Here is a 19,190-nt window from a genome sequence, read left to right as displayed (position 1 = left end):
ACATGGCAGGCTTATCAGCTTCCGAAGGTCAAAATACCCCGCTGTTTTCCTCCAGAAGAATCTCTATGGCCTTGGTTAACCATTCAGCTGCCCCTCTTATCTTTCTGCCCTCCCTTAGAGTCTGATGTTGTCAAGGCAACTCCAGACATTATGCACACACTGACAGAAACTGATACAAACTCATTTGACTGGGGGTGGCTTCAGTGGCGCTCACTCACCTGTGCGACACTGTGCAGCTCGCTGCGGCATTGTTTGTCCGACTGTTGCGTGTTTTGATGTTTCTCTCTTTTCACACTTTTAACATTTAATGCCTGGGACGTCAAGTGGAATTACGTTGAACTATGAAGGGGGTCTACATCGGGATTTTTGTCACTCTCTGCACTCTGGTGTGTCAAGGTATTAGCAGCCACCAAGATGGTGGAGACATGAATGCTGGTAGGATCACCTACAGCCGGGAGCTCCTACTGTCTCTCCGTTCACCAGCAATAGGTCTGGAATTCTCATATTCCCCCTGCTTACCATGCAGGACTTTTAATGCCACAGTAAGTGGATTTGTGCCGAGGAAACGCTGAAGGAAAAGAGGGAGGAGGGGTGGCGTTCAGCGTCGGCTGAGAGGAGCCGGGCTGGGTGACAGACGCCAGCTTCCACCTCTCCCAACAGTCCTTCTTTCCATATGTCACCTGTCCAACAACTATGAGGAACTCCACTATTGACTGTGCTATGGCTCAGTAGCCAAAGCTTACAGGTCCATTAGTATGCCTTCCTTTGGAGCTTCGTATCATAGCAGTGTCCTTCTTTTGCCGACTTACAGGCCAGTCTGTAAATGATGTGAGCAGACTCTAAAGACAGTGAAGTGTTGGTCAGAGGAGTGTATTGACAATTTGAAAGCTTGTTTTGAATGTACATTGTGGGATGTCTTTTTATAATTCATGTTTTGACCTGAATGAACTGACACAGACTGTCTCCTCCTATATATCTTTCTGTGTTGACACTAATATCCCCCAGAAGAACATCATTGTTTATCCTAATAATAAACTGTTTGTTACTAAAAACTTAAAGAATGTCATAAATAAGAAGAAAATAATTTTTTATATAGGGAATAATCAGGAAAGGAAAGAAATTAACAAAGAGGTTAAGAATGAAATTTGGAAAGCCAAAAGAGCTTATAAAGACAAGATAGAACATAGGTATAGTAGTGGTGATCTGCGGGCGGTCTGGAGAGGCATCAAATCTATGGCCTTAGTCACTAATGTCCAACAGGAAAATAACAGAGCACCAATTAGAATAGAGGGGAGCAATGAAGATCTGCCAAATGCTTTTAATCGTTTTTACTCCAGGTTCGAGAACCATGATTTTTCAGACAAATTCTCTCTTGAGAGTATTCCCTCTGCTACTGACTGTAGTACGAGGGTAGGCTGAAAAGTTCTAAGGCTCACTATAATGCAGTTAATGCATTACTCCTTCATGGGGAGCCTTAGAACCTTTCAGCCTACCCTCGTATAGTCATCAGTGAGGAAAGTGTAAACAAGCTCCTGAAGATGGTTAATGTAAGAAAGTCCTGTGGCCCAGATGGAATTTGTGGACGCACATTAAGGTATTGTGCTGACCAACTTAGCAGTGTCCTCCACCACATCTTTCAGAGGTCACTTAGCTGTGGCCAAGTACCTGACGTATGGAAATCTTCAATCATACTCCCTGTTCCAAAAAATCCATTCCCCAAACAGTTTAATGATTTTTAGACCAGTAGCACTTATGTCACTGTGTATGAAGGTCTTTGAGAAAACTATGAAGAATATGATTATTTCAAATATGGAGGGGAGCATCAACCCACTTGTTGGGTATTTTCTCCTCCAAACATTCTTAAAACCTTTAACAAGACAAACAGAGTCAAGAAACACCAGTGAGACAGAAAGTCAAATTTAGCTCGCGAGGAGTGCAGACAGTCCGTACACGTAGTACCACTGAGAGCACTGAGGACTGCTGCGCATGCTCACTCTTTTTATTAGGAGAAAGCCCTACCCACATTGTGAAACTTGTCCTAAGGGTGGGGGGAAACATCGCAAGACAAGTTTCTTCCCGTAAAACAGAACATCTTATGGCACGTATACTAATGATTGCAGCTGCGTGGAGAAACTTTTGTTTAATCTTATCAATGGAGGTCAGCACATCCTATTCTTGCAGGCTCGTCTGTTGTACTTATCTGTTCTTCATCTGCTTGGAATGTTCCTGTACTGCACAAAACAAGGTCATAAATTTACAACAGTCAAAAACAACCTCCATCTCTTCACTCCCAGTTCAGCCTGACCCCAGCATGCTTCACTCCCAGTCGTTAGTGGCTACAAAAACAAAGTTGAGCTATCAGTGTAATAATAACAAGTACATTCTCAGGGTTGCGTTAAGACAGGTGCAAAACAGCCCAATAACGTTTCATCAGAACAAAGACAAAGGAACAAATGTTTAACAGTGATAAAAATATATATATATATAAAATCTTTAACACCACTCCAGTTTGCTTATCAGGCAGGTAAAGGTGTAGAGGACGCCAAGCTTTTTATCCTTAATTGCCTCTACAGACATTTGGAAAAACCTCAAGCCCGTGCTCGGCTTTTATTTGCTGATTTTTCTTCGGCTTTTAATTTGATGCAGCTGCATCTTTTACTTAAGAGGCTAATGTGTGATTTTAAATTGCCCCACCGGATTGTTTTATGGTTGTCAGATTTTTTAACAGGAAGCAGAGGGTTTTTGTAAACGGTTGTGTTTCAGACTCCTTAGCTTTGTCCACAGGTTCACCACAAGGCTGTGTTCTTTCCCCCCTACTTTTTATTTTATACACAGATGAATGCAGAAGCGTTAGGTAAGGTAGCTACCTAGTCAAGTTTTCTGATGATACTGCTCTGCTGTCCCTTCTTCAAGGAGCTGAATCACAACACGGGGAGGCCCTCGATGATTTTGTTTCATGGTGTCACATAAACTGTTAGACCTAAATGTGTCTAAAACTAAGGAGCTCATAATTGATTTTAGACGTAATAAAAGTTTAGCTACAGACAGCATCATTCATGGCAAAGCTGTGGAGAGTTCCTGCATATAAATACCTAGGCACCTTTGTTGACGAGAAGCTGAGATTTGATGTGAATGCTGCAGATATTGTGAAGCGAGAGCAACAGAGAGTCTATCTCCTTCGCAAACTGAATTATTTCTCTGTCAGCTGTTATTATGTGTCGTTTTATCAGTCTTTTATTGAAAGTCTCCTGTTTCTCTTTCATCTGCTGGTTTCACAGCCTCGCACTGAAAGATAAAAACAGCTTGTACAGTATTATAAAAATATGTTCAAAGATCACTGGAGTGAAATTTAGGGATCTAATTTTTGTGACCAGTAAATTTTGAGGAAAGCAAATTGTATTTTGTCTTCTCCTGGTCACGTGCTGGCAAGGTGAATTTTCCCTGTTGCCTTCAGGTCGTCGCTATGTTTCATCTGTCTGCAAGACGAACCGGTTGTTAAAATCTTTTATTCCCTCTGCAATTCGTCTCTTAAACTCTTTGTAGGGTTTTTCTTTCTTTTTATATATATATATATATATATATATATATATATATATATATATAAAATGGTTGTGATGACACTGTATCCCATGGTATTCTATTTTATTTTTATTTTTTTTGGCTAACTTATTTTCTATGTATTTTTTTGTATTGGGTGGTTACTGTGTTTTGTGTGCCAGTACGCAAGCTGCTGAAACCAATTGCCCCTGGTGGGATGAATAAAGTCATCTAAGTCTAAGTCTGACTGATACAAACTCACCTCATCTGCACACATGATGCACGGCCCACTCCTACCCCTACTACCCCCCTTGCCTCCACCCTGCCACTCCCCCCGAGCTGGCGGCTGCACGGGATACTGCTGCGGCCACCCCTCACTCACATTGCCTCAATTCAGATGACGGACTGTCTTAAAGTTTAGTGTACATAAACAATCAAATGTATATGTGTGGTTGTTTTAATTCTGATGTGTGCCGTTATTACGTTCAACTAGTAATAATTGTGGTTTAATTGCTGTATTTTTGTCTGAGGTGATTGGGTGTGAAGATAATTTGGTTGCACTTGTTGTAATGACAATAAAAAAAAAAAAATCTTATCTTTCTGGAAATTAATGGTTAATCACAGATGTTTTATGCATAAAAACAAGATAATAATCTGTGTGTTTAAAAGTCATCTGAAGGAAATCACTGATTAATACATGGTTGTGAGATGCAAAAATGTTTATAGCAAAGTTCCAAAAATGAATCATTCGCCTTATTTCATAGGTGCTTTATGTCAGTTGGCAGCCACAAAACATGGGCCTGCAGACGTCCCATAGATGCCTCCCTGTGATTTTAAACCAGTGGAATACAAGGTGAGAAAGTTTGATTTGGTTCCATGATCTTTATTTAAATATTGACTTGGTTTTGTGAGTGAGTGGATGAACACAGCATTCAACCTCTGTTTTGTTAATTCCTTTCTTCCTTGTGGTGGTGGTGACTGAGTCAGTCGGGGAAGGTGGTAGGCTAATAACTGTGAAGGTGCCCTGACCCTTGCACAAATTTGATTTGCGCATGATACGCAATCTGCTATGCCAGAGAATAAACTCATTGTAAACCATGCGCGGCTTCATGCAAATGCGCAATGAAAGTTTTGAAATGTTAAAAAATTATGAAAATGATTAAAAATCACTGAGTGTGAGTCATTGACTCAGCGCATCACAGCGCAGCTCATCTGAACAATTACGACGAGATGTTAAATCTATCAAAAACATACTTTTACAGCTACTCATAAGAAGGAATGAACATGCAACTGTTTTACCATCTTAAAGTTCATGATGTCACCAAGCGATTGGCGACATCATGAGAATCTAACCAAACCGATTCATCGCTTTATGGAACAAGTTGTCAACTACAGTGCATCTGGAAATTATTCACAGCGCTTCACTTTTTACACATTTTGTTATGTTACAGCTTTATTCCAAAAGGGGTGAAATTCATTTTTTCACCTCAGAATTCTACACACAATACCCTATAATAACATGAAAAAAGTTCTTATGAGATTTTTGCAAATTTATTTAAAACAACCCCCTCCAAAAAAAACCCTAAGAAAATCACATGTACCTAAGGATTCGCAGCCTTTACCATGAAGCTCAAAATTGAGCTCAAGTGCATCCCGTTTCTCTGATCATCCTTGTTTCTACAGCGGAGTCCACCTGGGGTAAATTCAGTTGATTGGACATGATTTGGAAAGACACACACTTGTCTACATACAGTTGTGCTCATATATTTACATACCATGGCAGAATTTTTCGATCGTTGGCCACTTTTCAGAGAATATGAATGAAAACAAAAAAACTTTTTTGTCACTCCTGGTTAGTGGTTGGATGAATACTTTCTGGGTGCACTGTATAATAACTGAAGTACACGGTAAGGCAAGTTTTAAAAGACTATTTGGAAAACACATTAACAATCAATCAAGTGTTTCTTAACAGAGTCATACAAATGTGAAAAAAATACATGTACTTATTACCCAAGACCAGAATATGGCCATCGGGTATTGCGAAGACTTTGTGTCTGTCTGTGCTCAGCGTAAGTCCAGTCCTATTACGGCCGGGGTCTTCAAATTCACAGGGACCATTCTTGGGACACAGACCTTGGACAAGTTCAAAGATGGTTAACCTTGACCTATTCTAAGGGGTCAAAGGTTACATTCGTTCTACACACTCTTTCACAGATTACATGCTCATATGGCCGAGTATTTTAACATTGCATGATATTTTTAGGTTTGATTTTATTTGATTGATCATCTTTGTTTGAGTGTGTTATATCTTTTTTAAAATGCTTTGACTTTTTTGTTTGTTATTAGAGTTTGCATGTGTTGTGTTTGGTTTTAATGTTATAATTTGTCAGCTGTGGACCCTGGAAAGCGTAGCTGCTACACTGGTAACAGCTAATGGGGATCGCATTAGCTGTATCATAGACAAGACCCAAATCCACAAGCCCAAGGCTTTGACTCCCAAGGCCCACGCCAAGGCTTTTTGACCCTTCATGGGCAAGGCAAAGGCTTGAAGTCCCTCACAAAAAGGACATTTAAAACCAAAATGAGTACATTACAAATGTAATTTCAAGACCAGCAGTTGTTTCCCAGAAGAGTAATATTCTGTATCATACAAGTTCAATGGGTACATCAATTGTTTCAACGTGGCAAAATTGTTTCATCGTGGCAAAATTCCATATGCTTTGAAAATCCCTTGAATTTTCTTGAGATGACCAAGGCTTTGAGCTACACTGACCTACAGGCACCTAGAGTCAAAGGCCAAGCATCAAGGTGCTCCACTACTGGTTTACATGCTGTGGCTTAAGTTAAAAGAATAATGATCCTGTACGTTTTTGCTTCGTCTTTGTGTCTGTCCAGGGTATTCCCAAAGAAAGGATGATGGAGATTCGCAGGCAGAACTGTAATCCTGTGACCATGAAGGTGACATACTATCAGAAGCCGGTGTTCCTGCACCAAGGATACATGCAGTGGTTGTGGGACGTGGATGGCAAGTGATACTTGGACCTGTTTGCTGGTGTTGCTACCATCAGTGTGGGCCACTGTCACCCGTAAAGTCCTTTGTATTTTACTGAATTACCCTCTGATAAAAAGTTTCCAATCAAAAGGTTTCTCACTCTGATATCTATGTGTGAATGCAGGAAGGTGACAGCAGCAGCCGAGAAGCAGTTGAAGAGACTTTGGCACACCACTAATATCTACGTCCATCCTTTTCTCCATGAGTATTGTGAGAAACTAGTGTCATACTTACCTGATCCTCTTAAGGTACTGTGACAGGTTTTTAATTTGTTCACCTGGGGAGAGGAATGTGACTACATCCGAGACTGAATTACCCCCTTGGTTTTGTCTCACTGTCCAGGTGGTATACTTGACCAACAGTGGCTCAGAAGCCAACGATATGGCTATATTAATGGCTCGACTTTACACAGGCAACTATGACATAATCACATTCAGGTACGTATTTAAAGACAACCTTGTGTGTACCTCATGCTTGAAAGCAAAATTAATTTGAGTCCTATCTCAGTTGCCACAGTGGGTTGTCTTCCAAACAAACTGCAGTTTCTCTTGTGTCTTGAATTGTTGTTGACTACCATACTAAAAAACATAGGGTCCATCCAGATCTCCAGTTTATAACCATGATCCTGTTAGCCTGTTGTTCCTACAATCCCAATTCCAGTGAAGTTGGGACGTTGTGTAAAATGTACAGTAGTGTTCAGAATAATAGTAGTGCTATGTGACTAAAAAGATTAATCCAGGTTTTGAGTATATTTCTTATTGTTACATGGGAAACAAGGTACCAGTAGATTCTCACAAATCCAACAACACCAAGCATTCATGATATGCACACTCTTAAGGCTATGAAACTGGGCTATTAGTAAAAAAAAAAAAAGTAGAAAAGGGGGTGTTCACAATAATAGTAGCATCTGCTGTTGACGCTACAAACTCAAAACTGTTATGTTCAAACTGCTTTTTTAGCAATCCTGTGAATCACTAAACTAGTATTTAGTTGTATAACCACAGTTTTTCATGATTTCTTCACATCTGCGAGGCATGGAGTCAAACAACTTGTGGCACCTTTCAGCTGTTACTCCACTCCAAGATTCTTTAACAACATTCCACAATTCATTCACATTTCTTGGTTTTGCTTCGGAAACAGCTTTTTTGATGTCACCCCACAAGTTCTCAATTGGATTTAGGTCCGGGGATTGGGCAGGCCATTCCAAAACATTCATTTTGTTGGTTTGGAACCAAGATTTTGCTGGGTTACTAGTGTGCTTGGGGTCATTGTCTTGTTGAAACACCCATTTCAAGGGCATGTCCTCTTCAGCATAAGGCAACATGACCTCTTCAAGTATTTTGACATATCCAAACTGATCCATGATACCTGGTATGTGATATATAGGCCCAACACCATAGTAGGAGAAACATGCCCATATCATGATGCTTGCACCACCATGCTTCACTGTCTTCACTGTGAACTGTGGCTTGAATTCAGAGTTTGGGGGTCGTCTCACAAACTGTCTGTGGCCCTTGGACCCAAAAAGAACAATTTTACTCTCATCAGTCCACAAAATATTCCTCCATTTCTCTTTAGGCCAGTTGATGTGTCCTTTGGCAAATTGTAACCTCTTCTGCACATCTTTTATTTAACAGAGGGACTTTGCGGGGGATTCTTGCAAATAAATTAGCTTCACACAGGCATCTTCTAACTGTCACAGCACTTACAGGTAACTCCAGACTGTCTTTGGTCATCCTGGAGCTGATCAATGGGTGAGCCTTTGCCATTCTGGTTATTCTTCTATCCATTTTGATGGTTGTTTTCCGTTTTCTTCCACGCGTCTGTTTTTTTTTTTTTTTTTGTCCATTTTAAAGCACTGGAGATCATTGTAGATGAACAGCCTATAATTTTTTACACCTGCGTATAAGTTTTCCCCTCTCCAATCAACTTTTTAATCAAACTACACTGTTCTTCTGAACAATGTCTTGAACGTCCCATTTTCCTCAGGCTTTCAAAGAGAAAAGCATGTTCAACAGGTGCTGGCTTCATCCTTAAATAGGGGACACCTGATTCACACCTGTTTGTTCCACAAAATTGACGAACTCACTGACTGAATGCCACACTACTATTATTGTGAACACCCCCTTTTCTACTTTTTTTTACTAATAGCCCAATTTCATAGCCTTAAGAGTGTGCATATCATGAATGCTTGGTCTTGTTGGATTTGTGAGAATCTACTGGTACCTTGTTTCCCATGTAACAATAAGAAATATACTCAAAACCTGGATTAATCTTTTTAGTTACATAGCACTACTATTATTCTGAACACTACTGTAAATAAAAACAATACAATGATTTGCAAATCCTGTTCAACCTATATTCAGTTGAATATACCACAAAGACACGATATTTCATGTTCAAACTGATCAACTTTATTGTTTTTGTGCAAATATTGGCTCATTTTGAAATGGATGCTTGCAACACGTTTCAGTAAAACTGGGACAGTGGTATGTTTACCACTGTGTTACATCACCTTTTCTTCTAACAACACTCAATAAGTATTTGGGAACTGAGGACACTAATTGTTGAAGCTTTGTCGGATGAATTCTTTCCCATTCTTGCTTGATGTATGACTTGAGTTGTTCAACAGTCTGGGGTCTCCGTTGTCGTATTTTGCGCTTCATGAAGCACCACACATTTTCAATGGGTGACAGGTCTGGACTGCAGGTAGGCCAGTCTAGTACCCACAGTCTTTTACTACGAAGCCACGCTGTTGTAACACGTGCAGAATGTGGCTTGGCATTGTCTTGCTGAAATAAGCAGGGACGTCCCTGAAAAAGACGTTGCTTGGATGGCAGCATGTGTTGCTCCAAAACCTGGATGTACCTTTCAGCATTTATGGTGCCATCACACGTGTACATTGCCCATACCATGGGCACTAACACCCCCCCATACGATCACAGATGCTGGCTTTTGAACTTTGCGCTGGTAACAATCTGAATGGTCTTTTTCCTCTTTTGTCCAGAGGACACGATGTCCATGATTTCCAAAAATAGTTTGAAATGTGGACTCATCAGACCACTGCACACTTTTCCACTTTGCATCTGTCCATTTCAAATGAGCTCAGGCCCAGAGAAGGTGGCAGCGTTTCTGAATGTTGTTGATGTATGGCTTTCGTTTTGCATGGTAGAGTTTTAACTTGCACTTGTAGATGTAGCGACGAACTGTTAACTGACATTGGTTTTCTGAAGTGTTCCTGAGCCCACGCGGTAAGATCCTTTACACATATAGAAAGTTCTCCAGATTCTCTGAATCTTCTGATTATATTATCAACTGTAGATGATGGAATCCCTAAATTCCTTGCAATTGAACACTGAGAAACATTGTTCTTAAACTGTTGGACTATTTTTTTCATGCAGTTGTTCACAAAGTGGTGATACTCACCCCATCTTTGCTTGTGAACAGCTGAGACTTTTGGGGATGCTCCTTTTATAACCAATCATGAGTGTCCTCAGTTCACAAATGCTTATTGAGTGTTGTTAGAAGGAAAGGTGATGCAACACAGTGGTAAACATACCACTGTCCCAGTTTTATTGAAACGTGTTGCAAGCATCCATTTCAAAATGAGCAAATATTTGCACAAAAACAATCAAGTTTATCAGTTTGAACATTAAATATCTTGTCTTTGTGGTGTATTCACAGGTTAAAGAGGGTTTGCAAGTCACTGTACTCTGTTTTTGTTTACATTTTACACAACATCCCATCTTCATTGGAATTGGGGTTGTATGGTTTTGAGACTTCAAAGCAAACCAGTGAGCTAAGATGACAATGTCTTTGGAACCAGGTCCCTTCGGAGGACTCTTGGGTACTGTTAGAATGACTTTGTACCAAATGATCAGTTACTGAGGCATACTACTCATATTGTGTGAGGAAATGTCAGCTACAATTTTATGGCCGAGTGGCATATTTCTCTGTGCATGTTCCAGTGCACAGATGCCTCATTGTTATGGACTCCAGCAAACTGGAAAAGGAGGTTGCAGAATAAAGATGGCTACTTTCGGTAAGTGTGAATATACTCAGTGCTTAATTTGTAAAGTGGGAGGTCCCGGAGCGCAGAGGATGGGTGGCTCCGGTGCAGAAAAAAAAAAGAAGGGCGGGGGGGGGGGGGCTTGCGAACAGCGCTGTGCGCCACACCGAAAATAAACTGGGCATGTATTGTAGGCCTAACACTAGTCACACCAAATCCGGATAGAGTACAAATTCCTGTTTAATGATGTACAGTGGTCCCTCGTTTATCGCGGGAGTTACGTTCTCTGCGTTCACACCGCAGCGCGACGCGATGGACGCGAGTGAAGTGATTTTGAGCGTTTTGCGCGTTTGTTGCGCGATATTGTGTCGCGTCACGTCGTGTTGTCCTCCTCCCCAAGTTGAAAAATCTTAACTTTTTCGTCTCGTCGCGCCGCGATGATCAATCAGGGACTGAATATGTAGTGACGTGGAGATGTCTGGAGTTTGACTGAAGATGTGAACATGTCCTGTCTCTGGTAGCAGCCTGTGAGCAGGACTTATGTCTCTTTTGTCCTTTATTTCACAATCATGACATGAGAGTTTTTGGAGCGAGCAGCAGCACCACAGCAGGGGGAGTGGAGTTTCTTCTTTCTTTTCTTTTTTTTTTTACGCGCGAGGGAATCATCCATGGAGATTATTTTACTTATTAACTACACAGATGTATAATAAAGCAAATGGTGACTGGTTTCTGAAGACAATTATGACAGAGTTTTTTTGGGAAAGAGCGAGGAGCAGCCTCACAGCAAGCAGCGGAGTTTCTGTGTAGGCTCTCAGTTGTCCAGGTTGTTTCCATAGTAGAGAAGCTTGAATCTTTGACTGGACTGGGTTGCTTGACGCGAGGATGTTTCGAGTCAAGACAGAAGTCAGACCACCAGAGCAAGAATTTTAGCTGAGGAAGCTTCTGCGATTTGAAGCGAAACGTCCTCGCGTCAAGCAACCCAGTCCAGTCGAAGATTCAAGCTTCTCTACTAAGCAAGCAGCGGAGTTTTGTTCTTTTTTTTTTTTTTTTTTTTTGCGTGCACGCGCGAGCAAATTGTCTGTGTGGAGAATATTTTATTAACTACACAGATGTATAATAAAACAAATGGTGACAGGTTTCTAAACACAATTATGACAGAGTTTTTTGGGGGAAGAGCGAGCTGCAGCAAGCAGCGTTTTTTTTTTTTTTTGTTTACATGTGCGCGCGTGAACGGGACAGTTGGTCCTCAAACTGGGTCCCGCAGAGGCGGAAGGACCACTGAAAGCGGCTGTCATCCAGACGCAGCTCCTGCAGCAAATAATGATACTCTCTGTATTGGGAGCTTTTCACAACAACTCGCGCCATGTGAAAGGTCCGTCATGATGACTTGACGCCGAGCGGAATGGAAGCTCCTCCTATTTGATGATGCACCGGGGCAAATTTTCACAGCGAAAGTCCACCCAAGCAGAGCGACACACCAGGCCGTCCGTCGCCACGCGACCCCCGCAAATTTGCAGCGTCTGATCGCGCCCGTTGTGAACGCGGCATAACCCGCGATAAACGAAATCCACGAAGTAGCGCTATTTTTTACACTTATTATAGATGTTTTAAGGCTGTAAAACCCCTCACTACACACTTTTCTCAAACAGGCATTAACATTTTCTCACTTTTCTCTCTTGTGTAAACACTCTCTTTTTTCTTCTGTGCGAGAAGATTATAAACAGACACACGCAGAACACAATGCGCGGCTCTCCCTTCACTCACTGCCTCTGGGGGTACGGATGCGGGACCCACAAAGAATCCAAGTCCTCTCGGTGGCCACGGAGCTCTGCGGCTACAGTCAACTTCCAGATCAAAACAGCGAGTGTAGCATCTGGACCTGTTGCCAGATTTGGCGTAATTCCGCACAGCAGACAGGAGGGCGGCGGTGTGATTGGCAGTGAGAACAATCTATATATATATATATATATATATATATATATATATATATATATATATATATATAGTTAGTCAAGAGAGGTGACGGATCACGGATCCAGTATAAATAGCTGGCGGAGCCAACGTCAGAGGTTCCAGAACGCGCGTCCGAGGTCCCCGGAGCGCGCTCCGGCTTGCTCCCCCTCAAATTAAGCCCTGAATATACTGCTTGTCTGGGGGATTGCTGCCATCCAAGAACCAGGCTGATTCTATAATGTGGGGCAACATGCAGGACTACATTTTCTTGAAATATAAATACATCTTAATCAGTTGAATGGAATGTTTGAAATTACATTTCTGAGTTAATGAGGTCTGAGTTTCCCTAAGTGAAAATTCACCCCTTGTCCTCAACTACTCTTAAACTGCTTTATGGACTTCAATGAAATGTCACAATGAATCCTCTATAGGCTCTGAGGCCTGTTGTTGCCAGTGCTTATGTCTCTCTTCTTTAGCATGACATGGATGAGAACCCCTGGATATGTCAAAAGTCCAACACAGGTTACTTTCCCAGCCATGGCCTATTCCCATTTACAGCTAGATGGACTGAAACATTGCAGATTAACTGCCTTGACCAAGGACACAGGTAAGACTAGCAGGATTTGAACCCTGCTAGGCCAGCTCCCCTTCTGTTCCTTACTGGGTACAGTAGGGAACAGCCCTATAAAAAAATAAAATAAATAATAATAATAACAACAACAATAATAACAAAGCTTAGCATGGCTCTGCTGAGGAGAAAAAGAAATACAAAAGGAAGAAAACTGAACAGGGGTGTTCACCCACTTGTAGAACGATGTCCTGTAGGATGAAATATGTAATGTCCAGCAGTCCACAACATCAAAGAGCTCCAGGTTGCGACCATCATGCAAAGATGGTGCACGATCGCTAGCCACAGGACAAAATATGTAAATATGTCCATGCCATCGAAGAAGCCCTGGCTGGTACAGCCATGCACAGATGTCCTCCTCCTTTCTGCTGGGCTGAAGCCCATGTCTGTTTTCATGTGCTGACCATGCATGCACATGGCTCATGGCTGCCAGCATGAGACTTTTTATACCAGTGTGGTTAATCCCAGCTGCCATGGACAGGTGTGTCCAGCTCGCTGACCATGAGCCGTGGCTGCTGGACATCCTCAGCCAATTCCAAAAGCACTGTCGCTCTCCCATCATCTCCGCTATTTTGGCATGTTCCCAGGGCAGCTCCTGGGAAGTCTCCAATGAGTAACGTGAGATTCTCATTTTTGTCTCCAATCACTCACAATGTAGTTTCACCCATCGTCAACCCCTCACAAAGTTCTCTCATGATTCTCACACATTATAAGTTGTGTGGGACTACATTCAGTCCCACACACAACCACAATGGCTCTGGGTGTGTGTGGGAGTCTGTGGCGAGGATCCTTGTCACCTTGCTAACTTTGAACTGTTGAAAGTCCAGGTGGGATGCCCTGCAAGTCAAGCGAGGGAAGGGTGCCACCCAGCGAACGTTGTGCAAAATCAAGTAATTTCCCTCGCAATTGCCATTCGCAGACTGTTGCAGCCCATTGAAGTAAGACAGGAAGGACCAGGATGCTAAAGGCTTGGATCTTCATTCTCATGCAAATATACTGGCATTGCAGAGCACCTCTCTCCAACTACCTCATAAACTATAAGCGCTTCCCAGATGTTTCTCATCCTCAAATGGCAAAGACCCAGAGACATGTATGTCACTAACAAGATAAATGAATTTCTCTACAAGTTCAACACTTTCATCGAATAAAGACACGCTTCTTCTGATGGCTGAGTCAACAAAGTCATTTAAAGTTCGGATCTTGATCCACGACAATCACAAACTTAATTCCTTACCCAGCTTCTCAATCGAGGAATCCACAGCATCATCTGTGAAGTTGAGAGCAATGGTGTGATCACCAACTTGAGAAAATTATAACTGGTTGTAAATGCTTGCTTTCTGAATGCTGAGTGCTGCTTTTGATACTGTTGACCATAAAATTTTATTACAGAGATTAGAGCATGCCATAGGTATTAAAGGCACTGCGCTGCGGTGGTTTGAATCATATTTATCTAATAGATTACAATTTGTTCATGTCAATGGGGAATCTTCTTCACAGACTAAGGTTAATTATGGAGTTCCACAAGGTTCTGTGCTAGGACCAATTTTGTTCACTTTATACATGCGTCCCTTAGGCAGTATTATTAGACGGCATTGCTTAAATTTTCATTGTTACGCAGATGATACCCAGCTTTATCTATCCATGAAGCCAGAGGACACACACCAATTAGCTAAACTGCAGGATTGTCTTACAGACATAAAGACATGGATGACCTCTAATTTCCTGCTTTTAAACTCAGATAAAACTGAAGTTATTGTACTTGGCCCCACAAATCTTAGAAACATGGTGTCTAACCAGATCCTTACTCTGGATGGCATTACCCTGACCTCTAGTAATACTGTGAGAAATCTTGGAGTCATTTTTGATCAGGATATGTCATTCAATGCGCATATTAAACATATGTTGGACTGCTTTTTTGCATTTACGCAATATCTCTAAAATTAGAAAGGTCTTGTCTCAGAGTGATGCTGAAAAAATAATTCATGCATTTATTTCCTCTAGGCTGGACTATTGTAATTCATTATTATCAGGTTGTCCTAAAAGTTCCCTGAAAAGCCTTCAGTTAATTCAAAATGCTGCAGCTAGAGTAATAACGGGGACTAGAAGGAGAGCATATCTCACCCATATTGGCCTCTCTTCATTGGCTTCCTGTTAATTCTAGAATAGAATTTAAAATTCTTCTTTTTACTTATAAGGTTTTGAATAATCAGGTCCCATCTTATCTTAGGGGCCTCATAGTTCCATATCACCCCAATAGAGCGCTTCGCTCTCAGACTGCAGGCTTACTTGTAGTTCCTAGGGTTTGTAAGAGTAGAATGGGAGGCAGAGCCTTCAGCTTTCAGGCTCCTCTCCTGTGGAACCAGCTCCCAATTCAGATCAGGGAGACAGACACCCTCTCTACTTTTAAGATTAGGCTTAAAACTTTCCTTTTTGCTAAAGCTTATAGTTAGGGCTGGATCAGGTGACCCTGAACCATCCCTTAGTTATGCTGCTATAGACTGGACTGCTGGGGGGGTTCCCATGATGCACTGAGTGTTTCTTTCTCTTTTTGCTCTGTATGCACCACTCTGCATTTAATCATTAGTGATTGATCTCTGCTCCCCTCCACAGCATGTCTTTTTCCTGGTTCTCTCCCTCAGCCCCAACCAGTCCTAGCAGAAGACTGCCCCTCCCTGAGCCTGGTTCTGCTGGAGGTTTCTTCCTGTTAAAAGGGAGTTTTTCCTTCCCACTGTCGCCAAGTGCTTGCTTACAGGGGGTCGTTTTGACCGTTGGGGTTTTTACGTAATTATTGTATGGCCTTGCCTTACACTATAAAGCGCCTTGGGGCAACTGTTTGTTGTGATTTGGCGCTATATAAATAAAATTGATTGATTGATTGATTGATTGAATTAATGCAATAAATCGGATATTGACAAACTTTGTGACTGATAATTTGATTTGATTGATAATTCAAATTTTGACTGATTTGTCTTTTCCGGAGGGTCATCTAATGTATTGATTGTTACGATCGTTATTGTAGGGTGTAGCGACACTGTTGGGCATTATACTCTAGTTATCAGCTTTATTTAGCTTTTTTTTTTTTGTTAGCAAGGTGTGCTAGGCTAGTTATAGGCTAAATTCCGGTAGCTCTTCTGGCTATAGTTAGCCAACTTTCAGGATTTATACTCTTATATTATGTAGATTTTTAATGGTTCTTCAGTTTAATAGATATCAATAGGTAGTATCTAAGGTTGGGGATTAAATGAGAAAGCATGTAGAGTATGGAATTTGTCTTTCTATAGTAACTATCCATAACTTAGCTAGCAAGGTGAACTTTAGATAGGAACCTAATTCATATTTAATTCAATTCAATTATTCAGATTTATATCTTAGCCTCCAAGCCATAACTTTGTTTTACAACAAGTCTACAGACCGACGTATATTTAAATATTTTTCTGTAGGAAGACTTAGATTTCAGGTACTAACTGCTAAAGTATTATGTAGTTATTATATTTCTTGTATGTTGTTTACTGCCCTGTTTATGTAAATGTCACTTATATACATGCTGTCCATATTCTTTAGCCGCCTGGGTGAGTAGAAAGAGTTCCCATGGGATAAAAAAGCTTTTCAATCTACCATCCCTGGTTCTCAAGACCAGGCACCTAGGTGGCTCTGTCCCTTCTTTCTTCGTCTTTATATTTATTTAATTTATTTATTTAGGAGTATCTTAGTATACACTAGTAGAATTCCACCTTAGATTTGGAATGTATAATAGAAGCTATACCTTACTGAATTTTCATCTAATGGTCAATAGTAACATTATTCCCTTTGATCAGTAGAGAGTCAGTCTCAGACACGCTGGTTGTAAATATGCTTGTTTTCTGAATCAATGAAATAAATGGGATATTGACAAACTTTGTGACTGGTAATTTGATTTGATTGATAATTCAAATTTTGAATAATTTGTCTTTTCCAGAGGGTCATATCACGGTGGTAGTGCTCAGATGATGGGTCTGTCCTCCAACTCACGATATAAATACCCCGTCGCAACGGGGTCGGGCTGCACAAATGTATGCATGATGCCATGACTTAATGAGAAAATCATACAAACGCACATATTATAGTTTTAATGAATGCTTTCTACCTATTAAACAGGCTGTCTGTCCTGATGTGTTCAGAGGTCCTTGGGGAGGACGTCACTGCAGAGACTCTCCTGTGCAGACAATCAGGCAGTGTGACTGTGCAGAAGGTGCATAAACATGTGCACACAGTGATCATATTTGTAGAACAGTTTGCATTGATACATGCACACCTTTGTCTTGGTTTGGCGCTTTGCAGACAGCAACAGGACATTTGTCTATTTTCTATTTTATCCCACAGGCTGTTGCATGGCAAATGATCAATACCTTGGACAGCTCGAAGAGACATTTGCCACCAGCCTCCCGAGTCGTATTGCTGCTTTCTTTGCAGAGCCTATTCAGGTATGATAATCTGCAAATGCAATCACTGCTATAACATGTTCACATCTGATTTACAGCTGATCAAAAGCAATAAATCATTTGTGTCAAACTTGGTGCAAATGTTGGTGGTTAGGAGGAGCTCATTTTGAAAAATTGTATTGTTGTTGCACGGTGAAAGGGTGCATGAGAGAGAAAACTGACCCACCTTTCGTCAAAAAAGTGACAGCTGCCAATCAAAATCGACCACGTCACTAAGCCCCGCCCCTCTATGACGTCATAGCCAATCAGAATCGATGACGTCACTATGTCCCGCCCCTAAGCCCCTCCCCTAGTCCCGCCTCCGAGCCCCGCCCCTTATGACGTAACAGCCAATCATAATCGATGACGTCACTATGCCCCGCCCCTAAGCCCCGCCCCTGGTCCCACCTCCAAGCCCCCGCCCCTTATGACGTCACATCCAATCAGAGTCGATGACGTCAGTATGTCCCGCCCCTAAGCCTCGCCCCCGGCTCCTCCCCTAGTTCCGCCCCTGGCTCCTCCCCTAGCCCCACCCCCAAGCTCCTCCCCTAACCCCGGCCAAGCACCGCCTCCAAGCCATACCTCCCCTCCCACCCAGGGTCTAATATTTTAATGTCACTTTATTTCATGAATTAAAGAATGATTAAAAATACCTAGATCTTTTTAATGTATTAAAGAATTAACTAATTCTGAAATAATTAAACATAAATCAGTGTCTATTATTTAATGCCCCTTTAATATTTTTAATTCTTAAATTATTACGTTTCCTTTTCTGTTTTTTAATTCGTAAATTAAAGAAGGGGTACAAATAGCCGTCTCTCGGCTGTAAGTCTTTGCAGCAAGACGGTCAAATACCCACGCATAGAGCCGCTCGCGGAAACATGACCCCACGGCTGTAAAACCTGTTGCAGACGCTGTGTCTGTGTGTGTGCGTGCGTGTGTGTGTGTGCGTGCGTGCGTGTGTGTGCGTGTGTGTGTGTGTGTGCGTGTGTGTGTGTGTGTGCGTGTGTGTGCGTGTGTGTGTGTGTGGCGGGACACCCGCTGAGCGGAGATGCTGCCCCGAGGTGATGAACCCGAAGAACAATAAACAATGCTCCTTTTCACTCACGCCAAAGGATGTTTCAATAAACAAAGCTCCTTATCACTCTCGCCAAATGGTGTTTCTTTTAAGATATTACCCGATCATCATGGTGCGCGGGACACCCGCTGATCGGAGATGCCGTGCTCATATTCCGGTGATGTCTGTACTGGGTGAAAATTCTTACAACTTCAGGATGATCCGTTGCTTGAAAGATGAGATCGTCCAAAATAACCAGATGGCTCTGACCTTCAGGGAAAAGGCTGTCGTCCAGAAATGAGTCAGGGAGTCCTCTTACAAATTTAATATTTTTATTCTTCAGTTCAGAATACAGAGGTTGTTCAGACGTATACAGCCATACAATGTTGTCAGGCACATGTCTCATAGCGTGGCTACAATTTTCCAGCAATGTTTTCACAAACACAGTCTTTCCCGAACCACTCGGTCCAACGATGAGACAGGAGAATGGGAGCTGA

The 19,190-nt window shown here is 41.7% G+C and overlaps 1 protein-coding gene across 1 annotated transcript in view; it reads left to right on the top strand.

The window, feature by feature from the left end:
• The window catches only part of LOC117529998 (alanine--glyoxylate aminotransferase 2, mitochondrial-like), a 30,507-nt gene extending 12,820 nt beyond the window's left edge, over window positions 1–17,687 (top strand). The window contains 7 exon segments of the mRNA XM_034192924.1: window positions 4,302–4,390; window positions 6,433–6,623; window positions 6,714–6,837; window positions 6,932–7,026; window positions 17,135–17,228; window positions 17,314–17,407; window positions 17,539–17,687. Of these exon segments, the coding sequence (XP_034048815.1) occupies window positions 4,355–4,390; window positions 6,433–6,623; window positions 6,714–6,837; window positions 6,932–7,026; window positions 17,135–17,228; window positions 17,314–17,407; window positions 17,539–17,645 (741 nt within the window). The 5' untranslated portion in view covers window positions 4,302–4,354 and the 3' untranslated portion in view covers window positions 17,646–17,687.
• Window positions 17,688–19,190: the final 1,503 nt, after the last annotated feature.

This window comes from Thalassophryne amazonica, chromosome 17 (assembly GCF_902500255.1).
Source record: "Thalassophryne amazonica chromosome 17, fThaAma1.1, whole genome shotgun sequence".
In the NCBI taxonomy this organism is placed as follows: domain Eukaryota; kingdom Metazoa; phylum Chordata; class Actinopteri; order Batrachoidiformes; family Batrachoididae; genus Thalassophryne; species Thalassophryne amazonica.
The sequence above is the reverse complement of the archived record's forward strand: the minus strand, read 5'-3'. Positions and strand labels throughout refer to the sequence as shown.